This window comes from Tamandua tetradactyla, chromosome 2, assembly GCF_023851605.1.
Source record: "Tamandua tetradactyla isolate mTamTet1 chromosome 2, mTamTet1.pri, whole genome shotgun sequence".
Taxonomy (NCBI): Eukaryota; Metazoa; Chordata; class Mammalia; order Pilosa; family Myrmecophagidae; genus Tamandua; species Tamandua tetradactyla.
Genome location: NC_135328.1, coordinates 82743356 through 82768983, shown reverse-complemented (window position 1 = coordinate 82768983; position 25628 = coordinate 82743356). Strand labels below are relative to the sequence as shown.

General features: G+C 37.8%; 1 protein-coding gene across 8 annotated transcripts in view; it reads right to left on the bottom strand.

The window, feature by feature from the left end:
* Nucleotides 1–483: 483 nt before the first annotated feature.
* Nucleotides 484–25628, bottom strand: part of FREM1 (FRAS1 related extracellular matrix 1) — a 164014-nt gene continuing 138869 nt past the window's right edge. For 6 of the 8 annotated variants that reach the window (XM_077148152.1, XM_077148154.1, XM_077148153.1 and 3 more), the window contains 10 exons: nucleotides 24730–24859; nucleotides 21927–21999; nucleotides 16856–17005; nucleotides 15105–15343; nucleotides 14163–14210; nucleotides 13752–13892; nucleotides 13416–13544; nucleotides 12771–12886; nucleotides 5904–5989; nucleotides 484–4729 (listed from right to left, as the gene is read on the bottom strand). In XM_077148152.1, the coding sequence (XP_077004267.1) occupies nucleotides 4530–4729; nucleotides 5904–5989; nucleotides 12771–12886; nucleotides 13416–13544; nucleotides 13752–13892; nucleotides 14163–14210; nucleotides 15105–15343; nucleotides 16856–17005; nucleotides 21927–21999; nucleotides 24730–24859 (1312 nt within the window). In that variant the 3' untranslated portion in view covers nucleotides 484–4529. Of the gene's footprint in view, nucleotides 4730–5903; nucleotides 5990–8218; nucleotides 8326–12770; nucleotides 12887–13415; nucleotides 13545–13751; nucleotides 13893–14162; nucleotides 14211–15104; nucleotides 15344–16855; nucleotides 17006–17816; nucleotides 17887–21926; nucleotides 22000–24729; nucleotides 24860–25628 lie in introns of those variants that run through there. The other 2 variants (XR_013170415.1, XM_077148156.1) reach the window with 2 other exon arrangements.

The window sequence follows — 25628 nt, the reverse complement described above, 5'->3', positions numbered from 1 at the left end:
TAGAAGCAAAAGGTGAAATGATACGTCATTGCTTGGAAAAAGTGTTGCAGATTACCATGAGGCCTTTAATGAAAGTGTTGGTTGATTTTTTTTGTTCCTTTCTGCCTTAAGATAAACTAAACTTTATTACCTAGCAGAATATGAGACCTATAAAAGAAATACTTTCAAAATGAACAGTCATACATGTAAGTTATGGGGATAGTATATTCATTTCCTGCACAATCCTGTTCTAACGGCTCATAAAGTTAATTTTAAGAAAATCACGGCATTCTGGTCATTACAGACAGCCAGACAGACTCTGCCATCAGTAACAGTTTTCCCATGATCGATGGGGAGGTGGGGGAGGAGTATCAATAGAGCTGTACTGTAAATTTAAAAATATGTCTAACCGGCATCCCCTTCCTCTTAATAACTATGCAAACAAATAAAAAACCTGGTGAGGCATGGGGCAAAGCCCAGAAAATATATTTTGGATAAGTCAGTCAAATATACAACAAATGCATCAATTCGCTTATAGCTTTCCAAAGAAAATTTTTATAGCATTTTTTAGTAAGATGTGCTTTACATAACATAAAATTCTTCATTCTGAAGTACACACTTCAGTAGTTTTTGGTTTATTTCCTGTGCTGTGCAATCACCACCACTATCTAAATCCAGAACATTTCCATCTTCCAATAAGAAAATCCACACCTAATAGCAGTTAGTCCCAATTCCCACCTCCCTTCTCCCCCCACTCTATTCCTTGAAAGCCACAGTCAATTTTTCCTTTTCTTTTTCACACGGGCAGACACCAGGAATGGAACCCAGGTCTCCAGCATGGCAGGCAAGAACTCTGCCACTGAGCCACCATTGCCCGCCCACCACAAGTCTATTTTTGACTCTATGGATTTGCGTGTTCTGGACATTTCATATCATTGGAATTACATAATCTGTATCCTTTTGTGTCTGGTTTATTTCACTTAGCATAATGCTTTCAAATATGTGGTGAATCACCAAAACTATCGGTCAAAGACAATTTACTTCAGGTTAATAAAACCATTTGTTCAGAGTGGTACTAGATATAAGAAATAGCTAGAAGACTTCAGTTCCAGTGCTGATGTTTTCTCACTTCAATGACTGAGAACCTCAGTTTCCGCTGTTGTAAAATATGGTATTAGAGGAGATGATACCAAAGCCTTCTCTCTTTTGTTTCTGTTACTTCAGTCATCTCCAAGATACAAAACAGTTACTGCTTGTCTTTTTAAAAAAATTGTTGCAGTTAGCTAGATTTTAAATTTTTAGTTAACAACTTGATTCTGGAGAAAATAAATTCCAAACAAGCTGCTACCAATAACATTTTGATCAGCTAATAAACACAGGAAGTTAACACCAGATTTTTAATCAGGAAAGAACTATAACAAAACACAATTAGCTTGAGATGTTTGTATCTAAACTGTGAAAAGGAATAATGTAATCAATGATTTCCACTATGACTTCCTTCCTGATAAAAAAAACTTGAGACTTAACGAAACTATCAAAAATTTGCATGTCTGTGCTATGCTTATATATTCTTATTTTCATATCTAACTTACTATAATACCTTCAGAATATAGAACAATGTCAGGTCAAGGGCTGACACTTCATATTCAATATTTGTTGAATTAATGGTGGATGGATAGATGGATGGAAATCATACAATTAAAGTCTAGTCTAAACAGTAAAGATAAATGAGACATGCTGAGTTTTCTCCCCCATTCTTTCTTACAATGAGTAGTAACACTTAAATCTAAAGTCCGTGCACCCCTAAAAAATAGAGAATGTTAAAAACTAAAGGAACAATGGATGAGAAATACAAAAAAGTATTTTTTGTATTTTATGATACAATACTAGATACAGTACATTTGATATGCACCTTGTTGCAGAAATTAATCAGCACAAGTTTATGATTTAAATTACACAGAACCACAGTGTTAATTAAAACATATGCACATTCTTTTTGGCTGTATTAAAAATAAACAGAAACAGAAACAGAAATAAATGTTGCCTGGTTCATTTTCACCATCCTTCGGAAGGAGGTGAAATGATTATCATTTGCTTTCTAAATTTGTTTTTAGCAAATATATGGGGTTTTTTTTTGTTTAAGACCGAAAATCAGAATGACTATGAAAACTACACGCTGCTAAGCTGGGCCGATGACCTTGAACAGAGCCGAACTTATTCTCGAGTTGGTATTCAAGTACGGGGGAGACTGAGATCCTTCTTTCTGTTGCTCTCCTTCCTAACTACATCAGCTTCCATCTCTTCCTACCCAACTCTTCTCTTCTCTCTCCCTTATCTCTCCTATAATCCCCCATACCCATTCTACCAACTACTCCATTTCCTATTTCCCCCTTCCCTACTAGAACAGGAAGGGGGCTGGTGGCAAAGCAAGGTAGAGAGAATCTCGTCAAGCAGCTCCTTTCCCTCCCTGACCCAAAGCCTGATCGTGGGGAAGAAATGAAGGTCATGGTGAAACTGCCCAGCACTCAGACTTGCCTGATTGTTATTCGTATCTTCTTCCCATTTCTTGGATTTTCCTACTAGTTAAATGTGTCATGGTCATGAATATTTTTAAATATTCTTCTAGAATTTCTAGGTGTTATAAAATCAAAATAGTCTGTCCTTGTGTTAACATTTGCAATTACATTTAAATATCATTTTCATCGCAGAAATGTGTGATAAACCTACCATCCTGACCAGAATTTATATAGCTGATATAATTCTGTATTTCCAGTTTTAAATAAATGATATGGCTTAGAGTTCCAGTAGGAAGAGGCGGCTTTTGAATTCTTTATTCCTTAATCATTTACTTTCTCTTCTAGGACTTAATCCTTCAGGTAAATAACCGTTTTTTAGCCACATCCCTCCTATGTACACTGCAGAAACTGTGGATTCGAAGAAATTTGATTGGAGCTGCAGAAGATGGGTTTGGCATCTTTTTGGTTAAACACCAGAGTTTACTTGTGTGGCACAGGAGAGCTCTGTATATTATCCCAGTCCACAGCAAATAAGATAAAGAGTCTCCTGACTTCTCAATCATGTTTAAATTTAAGAGGAAGAATATATGAGTCATAACCTAACCTCTCTTTGTAAATTTTTCTATTTAATCAAAAGCTTGATAAATCAATATAAATAAAACAAGCATGTCATGTTTTTATACCCAAAGCAGGATGGAATTTTGTCAAGCATTTTTCAAGGTATTACTATAACAAAACCTGCACCAAAGCTCTAGCCTATTTGAAAATCTCGTTTTGATTCTGAAGTCAGGCATAGCAAGTGACATTTGGAACAGCCATATTTTTTCAGTGCTTATGAAAAAAGAAAATTTTTGAATAAATGGTTCATAAAGCTCTAATTTCTTGCTATTAGAACCTTGATTTCAGAAGGTAGTGCTAAGGCAGCAGGATGCTTCACTGCTACAAAAATGTTTCACTCAGCTGAGATTATAAGTTAATAAGGTATCTTTATGATATAGAATCAAGCTAACATGGCAATTCTGTAAATAATAAAGATTTAGTGTTCAAAACTGCACCAAAATCCTTTCTGTGAATACAGGCTTTCAAGGGTTCTATTTTCAATATTATTTTTCTTTGTTCACCAGCGTAGTTCACTGGGACACTTCTGCAGGAGCAGTATTTTTCTCCTATATGTCAATCATCTCCATATATACTCTCTATTCCAAATGTCCTTGAGAAATGCCAGTCAGTACTATAAATAGGCAAAAAGAGAGAGGCTCATGTTACTTCAAATATCTCATGACAATGCAAGGCTGGGGAAACCCAACCCTTAGCTTTGGAATAGTATAATGCCAGCATTTTTATTATAAAAGGCAGCCAATTCAATTTCATAAGTGGTGATATACAGAGCTCTGAAGCCCAGGAGCCCCCTAAATCTTTAGTTTACCTGGGGCTTTGTAGATGAGTCTCCACAGACTGAGCCTTCTACCTAAAGCCTTCATTTCTTCACCACACCTTTTAACCAGAGAATTCTCCCTTCTATTCACAGCCTCTAATATCAGGTTTGATGTTTAAAAGGGTCCTCAAAGGACAAACCAACCCTTTGCAGCTCAGCCTGGGCCAAATGACCTCGTAGGGCTAGCCTCATTAGATTGAAGTGGTAGGGACACCTGCAACGTGAATTTCAGAATGGGCACATTTGAGGTAATGGCACAATGAATCCAAAGACCAAGAACATGGTGCTGCCAAAGATTTGGAGCGGGGTATCTCCTGGAATAAACAAACCTTACACCTTATAAAACTGCAGGCTGTTATTTTGAAATGCGTTGAGATGCAAAAAACTGTATCTCATAAGAAATATCCATTTCTCGATCTTCCTGGAACTATTCATCTATGTCTTATTTTCACTAGATAGAATCATTTATAAACTACGATTTAAAAATATATATGAAGTAAAGCATGACAACTAGTTTCCTACTGGGGAATATTCACAAATCCTGTAAATAAATAGGTGAGAAATCCCAGGTGGACGGACACCTGCAGGGCCAATTACATTTAGAGTTTCCTGGAGCACACATAATTGTGAGATTTGCCCCTCTTGCAGTCATTTGCTTGCCAATTCCCTTTTCTGTGAACCAAAATACAGCTCTTTCTAGGCTTTGAACGTCGAGGGGGGCCTCTCTTCCAGTTGGTGAAGGTGACAGGTTCGCCACCAATCCACTCCCAATGGCCAGCATGACGTTGGTCATTCAGACCTAATGCAAACCAAAACAATGCGCCAAATGATTTATTATATTTATGCTTAGACATTATATCCATGCAAATCACATGCAAATGTGGGCCCAAGTACTAAAACAGTAATAGGAGCTGTGAATCCTGTAGGAAACAATTAAAAGCATAAAACTTTGGAGTCAGGCAGACCTGAGTCCAAGTCCCAGCTCCACCATTTGCAAACTGAGCGTCTTTGGGCAGGCTACCTAACTATTCTGCATTTCCATTTCCTCATCCAAGAAATGTGGATAAAAATGGTACATAAAGGGCTCTTTTGACAATGAAATAAGATAATGCATGTAAAGCGCTTGGCATTTATAAGCGTTTAATAAATGGCAGCTATTGCTATCTAGATAACCCTACCTGTAGAACTCCGATTACAGGGAAACAGATAGACCTCTGGCGATTGTTTCTCTTCCTCTTTATTTAAATGTCTTGATTTTCACATTTGAGAGAAGCTCACTATGTATGATTTTTAGTCTGGAGCTTAAAATTGTTCAGTCCGCTACAATTCTAATGAAAAGCAGCTTTTCTCTTCTTGCCTCCGTACTCCAACTGGCAATTTTTGCAAATTACACCTTAATGTTATAAAGCTTCTGTAATATTTTCCTTAAAAAGCATGCCTCCCACTCACTCTCCTTCATAATAGAAATGAAAACAAAGGAAATGAGAAAGGAATCCCCTGGAATAGCATGACCTGCCATCTCCCAAACCAAGTGTGAAAACTACCTTTGTTACATACACCTCTCCCAGCTGATTCTCAGTCAATACTTCTGGATGGAGTCAAACGAAATTCTGTTAGTTAGGAATATTCTCTCTCCTTCCAGACTGTTTCCTGGAATTGCTGATCAGATAATGCTCTGCCTAAGTTCTTCGTGAGGAAAGAGCTTTGAAATCAGTCATTTTGGATATAGAGAAAACTTATCCTTCAGTCTTAACTTAATACTCAGAGATAATTTCAGACTTTAGAGACCCAGCATTGCGTCAAAAGGTTTAAGATGGATTTTAAAAGGTTGACTGCATAATCTTCAAGCATAGTATGTCCTTGGTAGTTACTGCAAACCATGATTCTATTGGCCCATGAAAGAGAATGGTGAGTGGTAGGGTCCATTCTCTTATTTCTGCTCCCTCCCTCCTCTGTGCAGCACAGATACTTGCCTATCCAAAAGGGCTTCCTTCCACTGACGTCCCAGAGCCACTGCATATGCTGCCTTGTGAGTACAGTTACAAGACTGCCCAGGTGTCTAGGTGCAACAAATGAAAACAAGAGTGTCAGTGACAAGGAGTACAACATTCCTGCTGGCACGGAATGCACAGGAGAAAAGAAATCAGTTTAAATATAATATACATATAAAGAACTTTCCAAGAGTTGTGTACTGTATTTTCATTTTAATAAGAATCTGCAAAACTTTATTGCTGTCCTAGGAAGTTTATTTCTAAACTGTATGCATTCGGCAAATAACCAGTTAATTTGATCTAGTAAAGTAGCCCAGACTGATTATTCAGATAAAATTAAATTACTGGAGGCCCAAATTTGTATCTTGGTTTGTTTAGTTAACTAATCCAATAATTGTGACCCTTTCATCACACTCAGTAAAATCAGTTGAGCCCCACTGTCAAACCATGATAAATTATGTGGCAGTCAAAGCATCTGTTCTTACAAGCATATATAATTAAACGTCCCCAAAATATAAATCTTTATCAATTAGTTTTGCAGTTACCTGAATTATTCCTATAAGCAATATTTGATTGTTCCTCATTCCCTGAGTGTACTCATTGGGCTCTTAAAAATGCTTTTAAGTAAAAAGTCTGCAGATAGTTATTCTTTTCTTCTCTTCTCTTTCTTTTTAGTACAGTGTTTCAAACAAGAAACCAGGTAAAACCACCGTTAACTTCTTGCTTGCTTAATGTCCAATGATATGAAAAAAATCGGAAACACAATTAGAAATACCTGCATAAGATTAGACAACTGTTGAATTGCAATTTATTCATTTTGCCTATGTCTTTCCAGAATTCATTTCTCTGTTTCTCTAGATCACATACGGTGCGCATAATTAATCCATTCATTAATGATTTTTTCCACTAATAGGAGTACTTACACTGCTCTAAAATGCAGTAGTGACTTCTGGGACCCCTAAGATAAAGAAGGCTTTTTGCCCCTTCCCTGATTGATCCCGGGCTGCTGGATTTGGATTTTGTGACTTGGCTCTGACCTCCTTATTTCCTGTCAGCTCCTGTCTGATGGCTAAGGCAGATATGATAGCAGCATCTTCTCCCCTCTCGATCATATCAGTATGCTAATTATAATATGTTGTGGGCTTAGAACCCAGAACGTCAAACTTTTAGTATTAAATGTAGGCTGAGGGAGGGCACAGGGGCTGTTTCGGACAATGTGGTGTATTGGGCACAGCCCAGGAGACTTGGGCTCTGCTTCCTGCTCCACCCCTAATTCACTTACTGATGTAACGCGCCAGCCTCATTGTCATCATTAGGAAATAACAGAGTTTTACTCATGGATATTTAACATCTCTCCCATCTTTAAGATTCTTGAAACTATCTTTAAAATGGACTCTGTAAAATCCATTTTAGCTGCTCAAGTACTATTTTGGTTTTCTTTTTGACACTCTAAGAAGTAAGAAGTGCCAAAAGATCAATACAGGACAATAACTATGTTCATGATAGGTAAAGAGTTAGAGCGTCATTACTCACAAAATAAATGTTTAGACATTCGCATGTTGATTATTTTATATAGATAGGATTCCATTTCTTCTATGCCCATAAACATATGAAACAGTGGGTGTTATCTTAATAGACATGTATATAGAGAGATAGAAAAGTAAAATAGATTGGTACATATATATAGATAAGAATCTTTTGAAAGCTCTGAAGTTTGAAGTTTTAAAGTATTCTCTATCAAAAGCAGAAAACTTATTTTTTGTGGTTACAGAAATAAATATCCACTTCTCTGAAACTCTGTTATTTAGTTCAGGTCTATTTCAGGATAACCCTTTAAGGATATGTCAGCAGGGGTTCCAGACACTCCTGTGGGAAAACAAAATGGTTTCATAGATAATGATCTATAATAATGGAATTACCAGATGTACAACGACTGCCTAAGGAAATGAGCAGATGAGATTACAATATGTAAATTCAAGGAATACCTAATCTAGGAGTCTGGCTCCTCCGAGTTAGAAAAATAATTAAACACCAATAGGAGGAAAGGTGATTGGAGATGAAGACTGAGCTGAGTCAGCAATCTGATTAGGGATACGGGTTAACTAAGCGTTGCTATTCTTAATGAAACCTAGGTACCGTGAATGCCTCTCGGTAAAGGACCTCCAGGTACAGGTCCCAAAGGAAGGCCGAGGAAACACAGCTCAGAATCTAACAATGATCCCTGAGACCAAATCAGAACACAGACTAGGTGGACACTAATGCTAATTATGGAATCCAAAACCATCCCCTAAAAATACCTCATGAGAAGGTAAATTTCCGGGTCAGCCGATGTTGAAACTTAATTTCACAACATCACTGAAGGGTCTGATGATCAAGGGTATGACCCGTTACCAAGACAAAAAGACTGGGGAGGAAGAGGGCAAAATGAATCAGTGAAGTGATGGTTGAAGGGAAGTAGGGAGGCCTATAGGAAGGATAAGAATAAATCAAATGGGGAGGGGAGGACTTGGGCTCAGAGAAAAATCATAATGAGGAGGTAGCATTTCTGCCCCATGTCCCTGCTTGAATGACTGGGCCTGGGCCAAAAGAAAATGGGAATCTTTTATTTTTCTTTTAGTTTGCTTTTAATCTGTTGATAGACTTTTTCTGAAATGCCTATAAATGTTATCAACCATTATCAGAGTCATCACTCTTGTTGCCTTCTTAAAATAAAATGCAAACTGAAGTATCATACCTATGCAATCAAAGTTTCAATCCATTCTTTCAATTAAAATTTTCAAATTAGAAGTTATTCATGGCATTTTTGAAATCTCACACCATATATATTTTCCCTACCTCCATTGCTCACCCTGGAACCCCATCGGGAATGCTATTTGGTGGATGTTTTAATCCCTGAGCCAATATGGTGGATAGATGATGGGTAACTTGAAAGAGTTTATTTTACAGATAGATGCATAATTAGTTGCTTTCTAAGATATGCTGGAAAATCTCCTCCTGTAACTAAAAACTATCTCTTCTTCTGAGATTTTTTTTGGTTTTACATCTAAAAAGCAATCATATTTCTACATTTTAGAATAATTCCTTGAGATTAAAGTTTAACAAAATAACTTCATTCTTAAGGTAGCTTTGTAGGAAGGGTATGTAGGAAGGAGTTATCAGGATTGCATAAAAACCAAACTGGTGTAAAATGCAGGATTTGGGACTTGCCATATAGGTCAGCTGGATCTAGAGAGCTAATGTTTATTTCTTTGAAGTTCATTGATGAATGAGGAATGATTTAGCCATGGGGTTGAGGGGCTAACACTGGAAGATAATACTCAAATGTGTGGTCTCATCTAATCATTTACAGTACCTGCCATATAATCTGTGCCCAATAAATATTTGTTGAATGAATGAATCTATAATCTCAGAGCTTGATTGTACTTTAGGTTTGCTCTGAAAAGTTAGTTTGATTTCAATCCAAAGGAGACTTAAAATGTATAATTTATTAAAAGTCTTAATATGTCTTTGCTGCACATGATAAAAAGTTTATACATAATTTTGGAAACCTACGTTGGGTCAGCCAACACAAAATTAAAACACCTGAGATGAGAAACCCTCTATAATTATGTAGCTGTTTTAGAAGGGCTTATAATTGAAAATTAAGTCCCCTCTCTTTCATTTAACTTGCTTGTACAACCAAGAGCCTGTGGGTTTTGCTTCTCTGAACTTCTTTTAATCTGTAAACATAGATACTACCTGCTTCCCAAACAGAAGTGATGGGAGGATCAAATAAGCTAATAATGTGAAAGATTCTGTTAACTATAAAGTGTGACATAAAAGCAATTTTTTGGCAAGGAGACATGCAGAACTAGGTCAGGCCAGTGTAACACGGTCATGGTGTGAAAGTGCCTAAAACTAAATTGCAGATGAAATCTTGGTTAAATGCATGAGGAAGAAACTAAGCTTTTAAATTAATTTGGACCTTAAAAGTATTATTGGGGCGACTGAATTGTACAATATTAATAGATATATGAAGCACCTCTCCATCAGTAGTCTTTCTACTCTGTGTATTCACCATTTAACATAGCAGCAACTAAACAGATCAGTAAAATTAAGGGTTAAAAAAATATTGATATGTAGGCTTGTCAACATAAGGACAGCAATGATTACTATAAGGTGCCATCATTTCATAAAAGATTATTTTTGACATTCAAAAAGCTAGAAGAACATAATCTCAGAATAAAGAACAGCTCTTCTAAGAAAAGACACTTGGTGATCTTACACCAAAACCTATGGATCACTGAAGAATATCTCTCAATACACACTGTCCTTGTTTTCCTCATCACGTTAAGGACCGATGAAAGCTTCGTTATAGGCCAGCCTGGTTTAATTGTCCTTTGAGAACCACTGGAAGGTGGACAACAGAGCTGATTCCAATCAATGGGGATTCTGTCCTGTTCATCTATTTTTACCAACAGATCCCAGCAGCAGTGCAATCTTGAAACCTTGGCTGGGGTAAAACTGTACTTGTCCCATTTTTGTCAGTGGGGGAACCATAATACCTTCCCCTTTGTACCAGATGGGGCAATCTTTTTCTTGCTTGTCAGATAGCTTTGATTCTCCACCAAAGCCCTTTCTTTAAGGAAGGAAAAGATAATTAAACCACTACTCTCACCAAAACTTTTCATTCATGAAGATAAACTTTAACAAAAGGACATCCAGCTATTTTGGTTAAAAAATACCTTATTTCTATTTTAACATGTAGCACTTAGAGAATACATGTATATAAACAATGATTGCATATATCACAATTTTCATATATATTTTAAATTATTTTATACCACCAACCAAAAACCTGACAGCCACTGATTAACCTCTACTGTGTCTATGTTCATATTAAGGGTATGACATAGATCAGTGAAGAAAAAGATTGGACCAGCTTTTAAATAAATAGTTTTTCTTTTTTTGTATACTGTATGGCGGAGGTCACATTTTATTCCTTTTGCATTTGATTATTCCATTACTGCAGCACCATTTGTTGAATTTGTTTTTTGTTTGTTTTTGGGGAAGTACATGGACTGGGAATCGAACCTGGGTCTCCTGCATGGCAGGTGAAATTCTACCACTGAACTACCCTTATACCCCTATATACTTTTAAAATATTGTATCTTTTAAAAAGTTGAGGTGCGATTTTCATACGGTAAAATGTATAGATTTTAAGCATCCAATTCAGTAAGTTTTGATAATTCATATATCCATGTAACAATTATCCAGACTACAACATAGAACACGTACCTCCCCTGGAATAGCTCCTCATGCTATTTTTCAGTCATCCCACAATCCCTGCCAGAGATATCCATTTTTTGATTTCTGATACCATAGATGAGTTTTCTTATTCATATAAATGAATTCATACTAATGTGTTCTTTTGTGCTGGATTGCTTTTCTCCATATAATATTTTTGAGATTTATACACATTGCAGGAGGTTTCAGTAGCTCATTCCACTTTATTGACTGTAAACAATTTGCTTATCTATTTTCCTGTTGAAATATATTGATATGCTATTACATATCAATAACAAAAGACAAATGACTCAAATTATTATTATTATGAATAAGATCGCTGTGAAATTCTCTTGCATGTCATTTTTATAAATATATATTTCATTTCACTTGGGTATATACCAAAGAATGGAATTGCTAGGCCCTAGGGTAGAAATATATAACTTCATAAGAAACTGCCAGACAGTTCTACGGAGTGACTGTACCATTTTACACTTCCACCAACGATGCATGACAATTCCATTTGGTCTCCATCCTCATCAACATTTTTGTCAATTTTTATGATTTTAACTATTCTAGTGGGTGTGAAGTGGTATCTAATTGTGGTTTCAATTTGCATTTCCCTGATGCCTAATGTTGTTGAGCACATTTTCATGTACTTTTCAACCAATTGTATATATTCTGTTGTGAAGTATCCAATTATTTGCTATTTTTAATTGGGCTGTTTGTCTTTTTGGTATTGATTTTCAGTAGTTGTTTGCATTTACTGGATTCAAGATCCTTATCAGACACATTACATGAGGGTAGCTTTTCCCGAATGTGGTTTGCCTATCATTTTCTTAATAGCGTCTTCAGATGAGTATACCTTTTAAAATTTGTTGAAGTGCAAGATTTGACCAAAATTCACCAGGGACATCTCTAGTTTCAATTTCCAGGCACATAGCATATTAGTCTAATTGTTTTCTTTGGATGGAATCCAGGTTGGCAAAAAGGAGGTCAGAGATAGTTACATATGCATTTCCAAAGTCCTTCTGGACAAGAGAAGCTTCCCTGTTATTATATGACCACAGGTCTTCTTTGATTGAATGCTCTGTTACCCAATGAGCCTTTGTCTAACTTGTTTAGCTTCATAATCACTGGTGCAGGCCTGATGCTCTAAGGCCTTTCATTACTATTTATTTTCGAATCAGTAGGCAGAAATCCCTATCTCATACAACAAACAAACAGAAACAGAACCTGTAAGGTTGCTGACTCAGAAAAGCTCCTTCTGACTTTCTTCAAAAGATTGAGATAGCTAAGGCAAAAAGATTAGAATTGTGGCAATGGCACACCTTGCACTGAAAAGAACAAAGTCTGAATACATTATCAATATCGGTCTCAAATCTGTTCTGAAGTATGGAACTCCCTTCAGGTCCCTAAAACAAAGGCAGGCACACAAAATGTACTCAATGTGTATTGAATGAATGAAGCAACCCTACAGTTCCCCAAGAAAATAGAGAAATATCAGAAAAGAAAACAAATTTTACAGAAGAAAAATAAAGCCCAGCAAGAAGCAGCAGTCAAAAAAGAAACGGGGTTGCTTACTGTTCCCTGCAAGCCCGGGCAGCCATGTGCCAGGAGACTCTCCACACTGTGACGAAGTAGTGGCAGTAGCCTGAGTGATGGTGCCACCCGGCTGGGCAGGACTTGTCTTCCGCCTCCTGGAAAGTAATCATCTGCGTTCACATCATAATGGCCTTTACAATCCACAGTCTGCTGTTAGCATGAGAAACCTCACCTGTCCCTGATTTGAATAGTTTTGTCACCAGAAATGGGGTCTGCCCTAATCCCAATTCTCCATTCTGTCTTCTTACAGAAAACACTACCATTTACACTTTGACATGACAATAGCATTTTTTTTTTTTTTGCATGGGCAGGCACCAGGAATCAAACCCCGGTCTCCCGGATGGCATGCGAGAACTCTGCTACTGAGCCACCGTTGCCTGCCCACAATGATTTTTTAAAATGGATAAATTTCTTCTTAAACTGCATAGATTTAATCAATGGACTTTATAATTAAAAGGAAAAAAAACTGCTTTGGGCCTTTTTTCCCCCACTTTGCCCTCAAGGTGTAATAAGGACAGGCAGAGGTAGCTTGAGCTGACAGGTCCCAGTTCAATCCCTCTCTGTTATACTTATCTCAGGGCACTCTGCAAGCAAGGGTACTTGCCTGCTCAGTCTGCATCCCACCTTGGTTTTGGGGCGCCAGGTTTTCCAGGTAACCCCATTGCACTGATACAGTTTACGGAGGCTTTCTTCAAAATGGAAGAGTCCTTTTAATTCCAGAGTGCAGTTTTTGGGAAATGAGGATAGCTGGACCTAGGGAAAAGGAAGGAAATTTAGAAATGATTTAAACTTAAGGTGACTATCAACTTATCTCTTCTGGGTCTTCATTTGCTGGGGAGCATTTTTTTTTTTTTTTGAGTAAATTGTCCCCAAAACTTGGAGGATATTTTGCAAAATGTGTGTTTATAGCCCAGTAAACAGCTTATTGGAAGGCAATAGGAAGTAAAAAGATTTTCCTACCTGTCTGGGGAAGTGTGAGTCAGTTGTGGATTCCACCTTATCGGCTGGGGGCAGTTCTGCCACTTTGATTGTCTTTTTGGCTTTCTGTTTGTGAATTGGGGAACTGTCATCCTCCAGTTTCAGGGAAACCATCCCATGATACTTAAGTCAACCAACCAAAAACAACAGCAATATGGAAAAAAACACAAGATAGCCAAAAAATAAAAAATTATTACAAAAATGAGCAATTGCAAAATAAGATCAAAGCAAAAGTTGGAAGTTTTTTTCTGACCACCCAATCCTTTGAAGCAAATTTTGAAATAAGTTTTTAAGAGAAATCCATAAACATAAAAGAGATAAAATAATAGTTTCACAAAATATCTTACATTTATAAATATATAGAATTTAGTAATTTCCTCAAACTATGCTTACATTATAGATGATGCCTGTTCTGTTTCTGTAAACAGAGGATGGCCGAACCTGAAATCAACAGAGGATAAAATATGCTTAGTTTTTCATTTACTGACAAGATTGAATAGACTTAAATCATAATTAACAACAGGGTAAAACATTCCAGTAAGATATTTTAATGTCTGAAAAATTTTAAAACATCTATTTCTTAAGAGTCTCCAAATCCAAATCATTAGAATTTTATAAATCACCAGGTCTAATCATAAAAACATCAATGTGGGTTCAGCCATTAACCGTTCCAATTAGGATAAAAGACATCCATGCTTTTTTGGAACATCTATAGTACACAGAGGGCCAAGAAAAAACACATGCACATCCACACCCACACACACATGCACTCAGGCAATCACATATGCAGATGCACACCCATCCACACCCACACACAAATGCACTCAGGCAATCACATATGCAGACACACACCGATGCACACACACACATGCACTCAGGCAATCACATATGCAGACACACACCCATGGGTGCATGCATGCATACACACACACACACACACACACACACACATGCATTCCTGCATCTGTGCCAGGTAAGAATACTGTGCTAATAAGGTCAGGTCAATGACTTCCACACCCAAGCCCATCACTGACATCTTACTGTTTCAGAGTCACCTGACATTCCCTATCTGTCTTGCTACAGAAGAAATAAAAGGAGAAATCATATGAACGATTCAGTATACCTATAACTTCAATTAGCACAACTAAAAAGTAGTGACAGCTCTGTGATCTTTGCACACAAGTGGCCCTGCGTGACCGTGAAAGGAAGCATGGCCACCACGCACTAAGAGAATCAAAAGAGCCTCTTCAAGGTTTTAGGAAATGTATTAATATCTTTGATTCTTTTAACATGTACTCTACACAGCAACTTCCAGAAGGCCTGGGCCATCCTTACGGTTTTGCCATTTCCATGGGTCCTAAGCCTCATTCGAGAAAGATCTGTAGAATCAAAATCTTGCTGGGTGCCTCTTCTGGTGTCCCCTAGCCTTTTGGGAGATGAAAGGGGTCTTCTTTCCAGACGAAAGGAGCCAGAAGTAGAGGGTGAGGAAGAACCAAGAGGCAGCGGGCGCCAAGTGCCCTTCTCCTCTGCTCTCTGCTTGTTTTGGATGAAGGAATCTGAAGGATGGCATTGTCCTGGAGGCATGCAAGATGGCAAGCGGTCAGTTCATTTTACACCAGCAGATAAGTGATCACATCAACACAGTCCCTGGAGCAGCTTGTCATTAAACTTAGATGGATGGTTTTGCCACCAGATGTTGCCTTTTTGCCATTTGCCAGAAACTCCTTTACTCTTCTTCAGTTTCCCTCTGGGAACGCTGTACCCTTCTGCACATCTACAGGGTGATTATAAAGTCATGAAATTGACTTCACAAGCCACAAATAAAAATCATTCTCATGATTTTATAATCATACCATATACTTGGGAAACAGCCTCACTTCTCTTCATTTTCTAGTACTGTTCAATATATCACATTTATACAATATATCAGATTTTTACGCTGATCAAGTATCATTCTCCAAGCATTTCAACATAGTCCATTCTTTCCCTGATGTCCTAGAGGTAGAAATTGAAATTGTTTAAAGATGCCAGTGAAACCAAGTAACAGTTTTAAAAATTAGCATTCAACTCTTGCAGAACAAAGACCCAATAAATCTTAATGGAGCAGATTCTGTTGGAAATTTAGCTAATTATTACTTCTGGGAATGCTTAGGAAAAAACCGAAGGTTAGAATCCTCCTCTGTGAATTTTATACTGCATAGGTAAAGTCTGTTCTTCATGTACTTTTGGCAATTAACGTGATCAGAATATCTGCTGGAAAATAAATTAATTTAGTGAGGAAAGGTGGTGGGGAGAGATATGGAAACATGAATATTATAAAAAAGGGATGATGCCAATTTTTATTACAGGGTCAGGAAGAGATAAGGTAAAAATATGGGGACCGCAGGGGATACCAGGTGTAAAAACAGGGGTCTGAGGGCCAGCACTGTAAACTGTACACTTGTCAAATGCTAAAGAGACAAATAACTAGAGGGTGCTTAGCAGGGAAAAAAAAATCAGAGCATGGAAGACTTTGGTCTTTATTTTATTTAGTCCACAGGTTGTTTCTTAGTGTTTACTATCCAGGACCCATTTGGCTCTGCAAACCAAAGTCGTTCATTAACATTCTCCAGCTGCCCCTGAATCCCTAAGCCAGCTGCATCTTTCACATCTATTTTTCTCCAATTCCTCATTTTCTTAGAATTTTTCTGGTCAGACTACAGTGGGAGCTCGGATTTTAGGCATTGAGAGCTCTCTTTAACAGCGGAAGTTAATCACAGCCCTACAAACTCTGGGGGAAAATAATTGTCGATAGATTCCCACACCAACATTGTTTCTCCCTCAGTGAGAACAACAAATGGGTAAGAAAAAAAAAAAACAGCTATGGCACTGACTTGTTGCTTTTCTCAAGCTACAGTGCTTAGCAGGAGGAAAACCACATGAAGCAGAAACCAGAATAAAGGCTCTACATCATGACTGGGGTTGCTTTCTTGACAAGAAATTAAGCATTTTGATTTGAAGGCGTTATCAAGCCTGTTGGCTGTTGAAAGCAAGCAGCTCCAGCTCCAGGACTGCTCCTGATTTCAAGATGAGGATCAAAAGAATACCTCCTTTTGAGTCCAAAATTTTCACTGCAGCTTTTGTCTTTGTGCCAAGAACTGCATTCACAGGGGAGTTCAGAATTACTTCAAAGACCTCATCATCTTCCTCTAATCCGTCATAGGTAATTGCTATATTCCACATCTTAGTTGACATTCCTACAAGAAGTAAACATTTTAATTACTCTTTAATTGCTATTTCAATCACCTAGGTGTCAGAGAAATATATTAATTAACATGTCTACAGCTAGACTGCCGTAGCCTGAGTGAGCTATTGTACTCCTACTAACAGACTGAAGTCCTGCTGTTCTCCCAAATACTATTAAAAGACCACATTTGTTACTGGACAATGATGATTCCGTTTAAATGCAAACACTGTAACAAAAAAAAAAAAAAAAAGTAAGTTGCATTATGCAAGGGATAAAAAAAAAAATGTTAGTAGATGAGATTCAAAATTCAATTTTTCCTGACCTGCTCCTTCTCTTCTTAAGAATACCACCACTGCAATCTAAGAACCTTAAATGTTTCAAAAATCTTAAAATGTGGATGCAGACAGTTAGAAGTAATTATTGGATGGTACTTCATGCTATTCATGGAACCCTTGAAATGACTGCTTTCTAAGGACAGCTGCATGCATCGGCTGTCCTACTTTCTGAGATCCTCCTAACCCACAAAATGCTTTTTTCTGATAATGTAATACTCAATAGTTTGAGCCTCCTAAAGAGAATTTACGGTCTGGGGATTCTAGCAATAGACTGAGCCAATCTTTTTTTTTTTTTTTCTCCTTCTGTCTGCCTTTATTCATAGAGTCACAACAAGCTTGGTTCACAGTAATTTTGTGAACTTAATACAGAATAGTTTTGATGTTATAAACATATCTCCAGCCTTCCTGTCGCCTCTTATAAGCAAAGTAGCCCCAGAAACAGATGATTATGGCAGGAAGGGACCTCTGAGATTGTCTAATACTGACCAGTTTCTGTAACGTGGATTATTAGGCATCCCCCTGGGTCTGCTTAGAGAAGAAAGTGGTGGCAGGAATACTGTTCAGTGGAGAAAGGAAGCTCAAGTTAGCAACTTAAGGTTTAACCATCTAGGGCTATTTAAAAAAACATACTCTTTGTCATATACTTATTAACTACTTGTATTTGAGTGCTTTCTCTCCCTTGATCCCCTACCTAGAGGTGGTTAAACATTTTATTTTCTAACTTACTCTGAAAGTTTGGGCTTGTTTTCACCTGCAGATTGCCTTCTAGAGATTTATGCCTCTCAACTGTGCCATCTGCAGGATGGCCTGTTTTTTGAAAGTAAGCCTTGCATGGATTCCATGCGAATCAAAGTCCCATCAACCCCCAGTAGAAGCCAGTGGATGAGACTGCTCACTTCTTGTACTCTTCACCGTACTTAGAGGGGAAAAAAATTAGCTGTATTTGGGATAATTTTATTTAAAAATTGACTGACAGCTTATTAGTCAAACGATCAGTATTGACTGATTTCTTAAATCAATTACTTTCATAGTCTTTCAAAAATAGAGGTTGAAGCACGTAATAGAAACTATTATATAATTAGCAGCTCATGGATAAATGAAGCAATCCATCAAAATATATATGTCATACTTCCTATGTGCTTACCGCTGCATTAGATGCTGTGGAGAATACCAACAAATGAAACATAAATCAGGCCCTCTCCTAAATGAGTCGCAAATTTCTCTCATGAGATAAGATATGAATACCAGAAAAGTCAAATAAGTATTCAAGACATATAAATATACACTGTCAAAAGATACAGACTAGAGGATAAATACTATATTCAGAGAAAGGAGAAGTTATTGTGGCTCCAGAGTTGGAAGGATTTGGGGGAAGAAACTGGAAAACCACATAAGCAAAGGCAGTAAGACAGCAGAGCAGAGACCTAGGGCAGGGACAGGTGAGCAGAGTAACCAGCTGGGATTAAGATGCACTTCAGTGGGCAAGAGGCGAGCAGACTGCAAAGGCACCTTGTAGTCAGACTGCACAGAGCTCCAGACACCACCTGGTTGGGTTCAGATTGTAAAGTTTTAGGCAACAAGGAAGACTCTTGGATGGAGAAGTGAAGCACTGAAAGTGGACATTTTAGAAAAGCAAATCTGAGGGTGTAATGTGGGATTATTTGGGGTCCCCGGCAGACGGGCAGTGAGGTTATAAATTGAGAGATCGCAGAGGCAGCTGTTACACTAAAACTGGCCTGAAGAGATAAGAGGCTGGACAATGAAAAGTCCCTGAACACTAAGATTTCTAGTACACAGAGAATTGCTATGACCCTCAAAGCCCACCGAGTTAAGAATTATTCAAATAAAAATTGAATACAGAAAAATATTTACAAGCCCCAACCAAATGCCCTCATTAAACAAACAAAAACTACAGTGGTTCCCCCATCCCCACAAAAAAAACAACAGTAGCAGCAACAAAATAACTCAAAACCAAAAAACCAACCAAACAAAAAAGTCCACAAAGATTTGGTTGGGCTTTACAGAGTAGAAGCAGATGGAGAGAAACTCTACTCCAAATTTTGTTTGTTTCTGATTTGTTTTCCTGCCTCTCAACTTCATTTTCATGCTCATAGGCCCACTTTTTTTTTTAGGTTAAAGAGATTGGAAGTAAGGTCCTTCTTTTCTTCCCTACTCTCAAGGTGCAAAGTATTTGTTAAGTCACAGATACAGAAGCCGTTTCAGAAAGCTTGAACTTGGCGCCTGATTCCACAAAACAAAAGGTGTTGAAGAGGAGAGAGGAAATGTCATTTTATGCAGCCATATCCCACTTTACAGAATAGGCTGATTCCTGGATATTTTCCTGCAAAGCAAGTCTCTCTGCTGAAAGACAGACTCTCAATGCATTTTAGCAAATGCCACATTAAAGATCTGTTCTTTTGGAAAACATTTTGACTCTGAGGAATGATGACATCTCAATTAAGGGTGCAAGAAACCTTTCAAGAACAAATATTTTCTTGAAAGTAATGATTGAAAACAATCATTTTCCTAAGCATATTAGCACTTCAACTCAAGATACATCACAATAGCTGAAGGCAAAATAGTTGGGTTAGTTTTTGGTTTGGCACAATAGTTGTAGGGCAAGCTTACGTGAGCATAATTTACTAGATTGAAAATTGTCTCGGGCTTCCTCCCAAGAGTTCCTCAAACATGTAATATCCTATTGTCTTTGCTTACTCTCTCCTTTGTCATCAATCAAAGAAGCTGCTGTTTTTAAAGAAATGAACAGTCTGCTCTGGGCACAGGGGAGAGGGAAACACCCAAAGAGGCGAAGATTCACAATATGGGAATATACCAATAAACATTTATGGGGCCTGCAGACATGGAGAACTGGAAAATTCTCTAAAACGAGACCTCAGTTTATGAAACAGTTTCTGGCTAATGAACTTCAAAATGAGAAACAGTCAAGTGTTGATTTTTAAGTTATAAGATATGGTTTATGAGATTTCTTAAAATGTCAAAATAATCTCTAAATCATAAGACTACTTAGAAACCACTTAAGTTATTAGTGCTGACTCAAAATAGCATATAAATTCTCCTACACTAATGGACATTTATCTTATCCAGTGGAATCTCATCCAAGGAGGTTGATTCAGAGGCTAGTATGATGCGTTCTAGTCCCTATCAATCCAAACCAAGTGTTTAGAGAGCGACTCAGACCTACTGGAAGCCAAAATCTCTCCTGATCTTGTGATAAACAGACTTCAAATAATAAAGATGACGTGTGGCAAAGACGTGTCTTTCAGGAAGCAAGAAGGCTGAATGAACTGCCGGAACACGAAGGACAAAAATGGGGTGGTACAGTGCCAATGCATCCAACCCTTCCATCTTTGGATTGACCAGAACAGAAGAGCCTGCAGCAGCCTGAGGGTCAGCATTAAACCCAGACATAGAAAACATCAAATAAAAATACATTATGCAAGTCAGAAAGTTAAGTACCATACAAAGGAGGTCCATGGCAATATGTGGGCTGCTGCATGTCAGATTTAAGGGTCAGCAAACATCATGCAACTGGTGGCGAACTACAAAGAACTATTTTTTCCTATGTTAAGATGGTCAGTATTGGGATGGTGGTTGTATTTCAGCCATTTTGTTTGTCTTTGCCAGAAACACGATGCGTTAGTGGCAGAAAATGGCAAAATTTTAGACTAGGCCAATTGCCGTTAGAGGCAGAAGCACAGAGCCACAATTCCTGGCTGCTTCTCAAGGCCTTTTCCAGTTGCCTCTGGCCAGGTGATCCAGGTCCACGCAAGACCACAGGGAAGTGGAGAGAGCCAAGCAGTGTGGTGAGGAAGAGCTGCCTGTCCCTGTCCACAGAAGCCAGGGAAGGTCGCAGTTTCCAAAAGATGTGTCAGTGCTTTTGTGTTCATCCTTTGGCTTGGGCTTCTTTGTTTTGTTCCCACCTGCTCAGAATGCCACCTTCCCTAGGAAGCCCTCCACTTTTTTCCTTAGCCAGAACAATGGCTCATTCTGTACAAATGCACTGAATTGTTTCCATGACTTTATTTTCCACAACATAGAACATCTTTGATAGCAGATGCCATATTTTTTCACTCCCTTTTGCAACTAGCAAAATGTTTCCAAAAATTTAAAACAAAATATAAGGTATTTAATGGCAAAAAAAATTTCCCATGGAATCTCCTTATAGCAACCTATTCCAAGAAGGATCATTTAAACATACCCTTTAGAAATCCATATGAATATAATATTCTGAAATTTTCCCTCAAAATACAAGGCAATTAAATTATCATGTCTTTTGTGATAGGCCTTTAATTTTCAAGATTATATTCTTTTTCTAGACTTCTTGTTTTGATATTTTGTTATGATTTCTTCTCATTTTAAATGAATAATTATATAAAATTGCATATATATATATATATATATATACACACACATACATATGAAGGCAAAACCTCAAGTCCAAACTCATTTCTCTTGACGTGATATGCCCTCCCTGAGGAAATTCTAGTTGGATGAAATGGCATAATATTCCTGTCTTCTCCACAATCTTTGGAGTTTCTTATGAAATGGAAAACAAACTAGTGACACAAAAGGTACCTGGGTCAAACTGAATCAGTTTGGCTGGAGTCATGGTGAAATCTTTTCCAACTGTAGCTGACATTTGATTGACCTTAGGAGAAGAAAATTGTTTAAGATAAAAAGAAACATTCCATAACAGCAAAACGTCTAGCCTTTCCATCACACTAGACTCATATCATCCTTTTAAATTTGCTTTTGATATGAAGAGTTTTTATTATAGATCCATTTTAGATCCTGGCTTTATCAATCTTCTTAACGCTAACTTTTTGCTAGACTAATATCAACGGAACGTAAAGTTTTTTTTATTCTCTTTCACAAATGATTCAGTTATTGGAAAAAAATAGCATAAATTATAAACAATATTTTTCTCTTTGATAAGAGTGAAATTTTACTTCATTGCCTTCCCTCCACCCCAACTGCTTTTAAAATAGTGCCTCAGGAGAAAGGGAGGGGAAGAAGTAAGGAGGAGAAGAAAAAAGAGGTATTCTTGACAACTTGTGCAATGATGTATCAGCTAGCTTTGAGGTAGCCTGCAAGCTCCAGGGCACTGCCAGCTTTGAGACTAGATGAACTAAAACAATGCTGGTCCATTTCCTTTTCTGGATGAAACCATGGCTCTTCACTGACATGAATGAAAGCTTTGTGGATGGACAGACATGGTGAACTGCCAAGCAAAGGCATCATGGACACCAAGAATTTAAGAAGCTCCCAGAGAAGTGAGTGATAAAAAAAAAAAAGAAAAAAGAAAAAAAAAAGCCCTAGTCTAAAGAGGCTGAGACTATTGATTGCTCCATTGCACTTCAACTCCAGGGCTAAAAACCAAAGAGGCTACATAAGGACTCTGGGGTGCATGCCTTCATTTTCCCAATGAAGCGGGCACCATAAAAATGAGTTAAGAACAGTATCCTTGGCTGGTTTTAAAACTAGGTCACTGAGTGAGAACCCTTGTCAGCACAACAGGCGGTTGTTATTTTTTACTTCTACAAACTTTTTTTGACGTTTAAGATGGCTGGGAACGTGGTTTAATATATTTCTGCATGCTCTTACAAAGGAATGAAGCATGCAATTAAAAATTTAAAAATTCCTATTTCTTGCCTGCCATGCCAGAGACTCAGGTTCGATTCCTAGTGCCTGCCCATGCAAAAAAAAAGAAAAAAAGCATACAATAAAAATTCCTATTTCTCTGGCTTCAGACAATAACTCCATTTCAATGAAATTTTCTATCATCTATGAATGGGCCTGCAGTGGAAACATTTTTGCTGAAGAAGGGTATTACCTCCTAAGCATCTGTTTATTCTTTGTCTACCATGCCAAGGCCCCTCCTGAACAACCTCTCATTGTGAGAAGGCAGCCCATTGTACACCTGAACCCACCATATGCTGGAAGTTACATTCCCCTGCATGGTTCTCACAAGTGCAATTATCTTGTATTTAGCACTGCTGAGTTTACAGAATCCTATTTGGGGAAAGGAATGGTGTGAGGCAAGGTGACTGGAGAAATTTATCAGGTGTAGGCACGTGCTCCAAGCCATGGCAAACAATGCAGAGAAAGGTGTGTTTGCTTTGACCTGCCCCTAATAGAGTAGCCAGCCAATAGCTTTCGTGTAAAGCAGCAGGTTGGACTCTAGGTAGAGTTGTTGCTGAAATCTGCAAGCACTGTGTTTGATGAAGATCTGCACATCCAGCTGGCAGGTGCAACAGTGTGCATTTAGATTAGGTAGACAAAAGGACCCATGTATCACCATGTATGCTCTTTCCACCTGGCAAGGCCAATGGCTATGCGGCCCAAAACTCCAGACTAGAGCATATGGCACTTTCTTTGGAGGACCAGAGGATTATTAGAAAACAATGCAGGCAAATTATTTCCTTTTCCATAAGCAATCTGTCAGAAAATTGTAGGACATACTGGATTCTCTGCTACTTTGATAACAATAGAGCACCAACAGATCTGGGAAAAAGAGCCTGTATCTATAACGGAGATAAATACCGAGTCTGGACATCATAGGATTTAGGTACACAAGATTCCAAGATTCCAAGGATGATCTGAATTTACTTTTATAACTGAGAGTTAACAGAGATGCCACTTCTCCCGTTTTCAGCAGACTGAGGAGAGGAGTCTTTAAGACTCATTCTCTATCTTTTGTGTTTCATGCTCTCATTCTCTTGAAGTAACCATTAATAGTGACTCCTAAAAAATATCCTTCAATTCTAGAAGCCATAGGTTGCTCTTGATCATCTCTCTCAATGAAAATAAACACTGAGTTGAATAGAAGATTATGTCAAAACGCTTATTTATTTCAGGGTGTCTGTATTGATGAATACTCTCCTAATGTTGCATGACTTGGGCTACTCTTAAGATAGGTTTGAGTCTCCTGATTTACCTCATCCACTGAGACCAGGGTAAGTGGTTTTGGTACATGCTAAGCGGAAGTCATCTGGGGACAGAAATTTGTTCTGGGTACCCTACACAGTAGCTATGTCTCTAGGAATATCTTACACACAATTACTCTTTCCAAATCAGAATTTGAACCAAGTTCACTAGGTTGGCTATTCAGCCCTGTGAAATCAAATTCACAACTAAAGACTTTTAGAAACAATGACTAGATTTGAAAATGGGTTGCAAACAAATCATATCTAGGAATTAATGAAGCTGGATGAAGAATGGAGGGACAAGGGGATTTTGTGCTTAGACTCTTCAGAATAATGTGACATACCTAGAATTGGAAATTTCCTCAGCCATTCTGAATTGTTCTAAGAAAATAATCAATGGTTCCAACCAGCAGCGTAAGTTTACCTTGACAGGATACTGTTAGAGTTGTTACCTTTACACCCACAAAGGCTGAGTCCATGGAGTATCCTCTTCTGGTAATTTCCAAGGGCAATGTGCCCACACTCTCACAGACCTCATACTCAGTCTGTGACCATTCGATATGAGACCACTTCAATTCCAAACTGTGCAAGAAAGAAAAAGAAAAGGGAGACATCATAAGAAATGTATAGGAAACTCGTAGGGACTCTCTGTTGCCTGGAGGACTGAGCCAGTGATTCATGTCATGGCGGCAGAGGTAGTTCATCAACCTAAACCTATGAGCAAAATTTCTTATGTCTGTTTGGTACATTTTGGTTTACAAAGAACTTTTACTAGCATTATCTCATTTGATTTTTATAAGAACGCTATGAAGGCAGAAAGGCAAGTAATATAATTTCATTGTACAAATGAAGAAAGTCTTTTTTTGGCCAAAAGACTTGCCAAAGTTCCCACAGTTACTAATGACAGAAAAGGGACTGAAACTTGAATTTATAAAGGAAAGGATCCAGCAGTTGTTAAGTTCAAAGAAGCATTCATTTTTGGGAAAGACATTGATATGAAATCTTATATATTACCTTTCAGCAAAATAAACTCAACCACAATGATTCCCAACCTGAGGGCCATGCACCAAAGGGTAGGTTTAGGAAGAGAACATATAATTTCACAAGGAATTCAAGAATCTATATAAAATATATATTTAATCAATAGACATGAAACTGATCATTACTGGCATACTAGGCTTCATAAAATTTTTTACATGAAAATGGAATCTCTATATTAAAAAGAACTGGGACTCTCATAAGTCTTTGATGCAAAATGCACATCTGGCATGAAATAAATCATAAAGTAAGGAAATAAATGATTATGCTTAAAGAATTAAAAGATAAGCAATAAGGATGTTACAAATGCCAA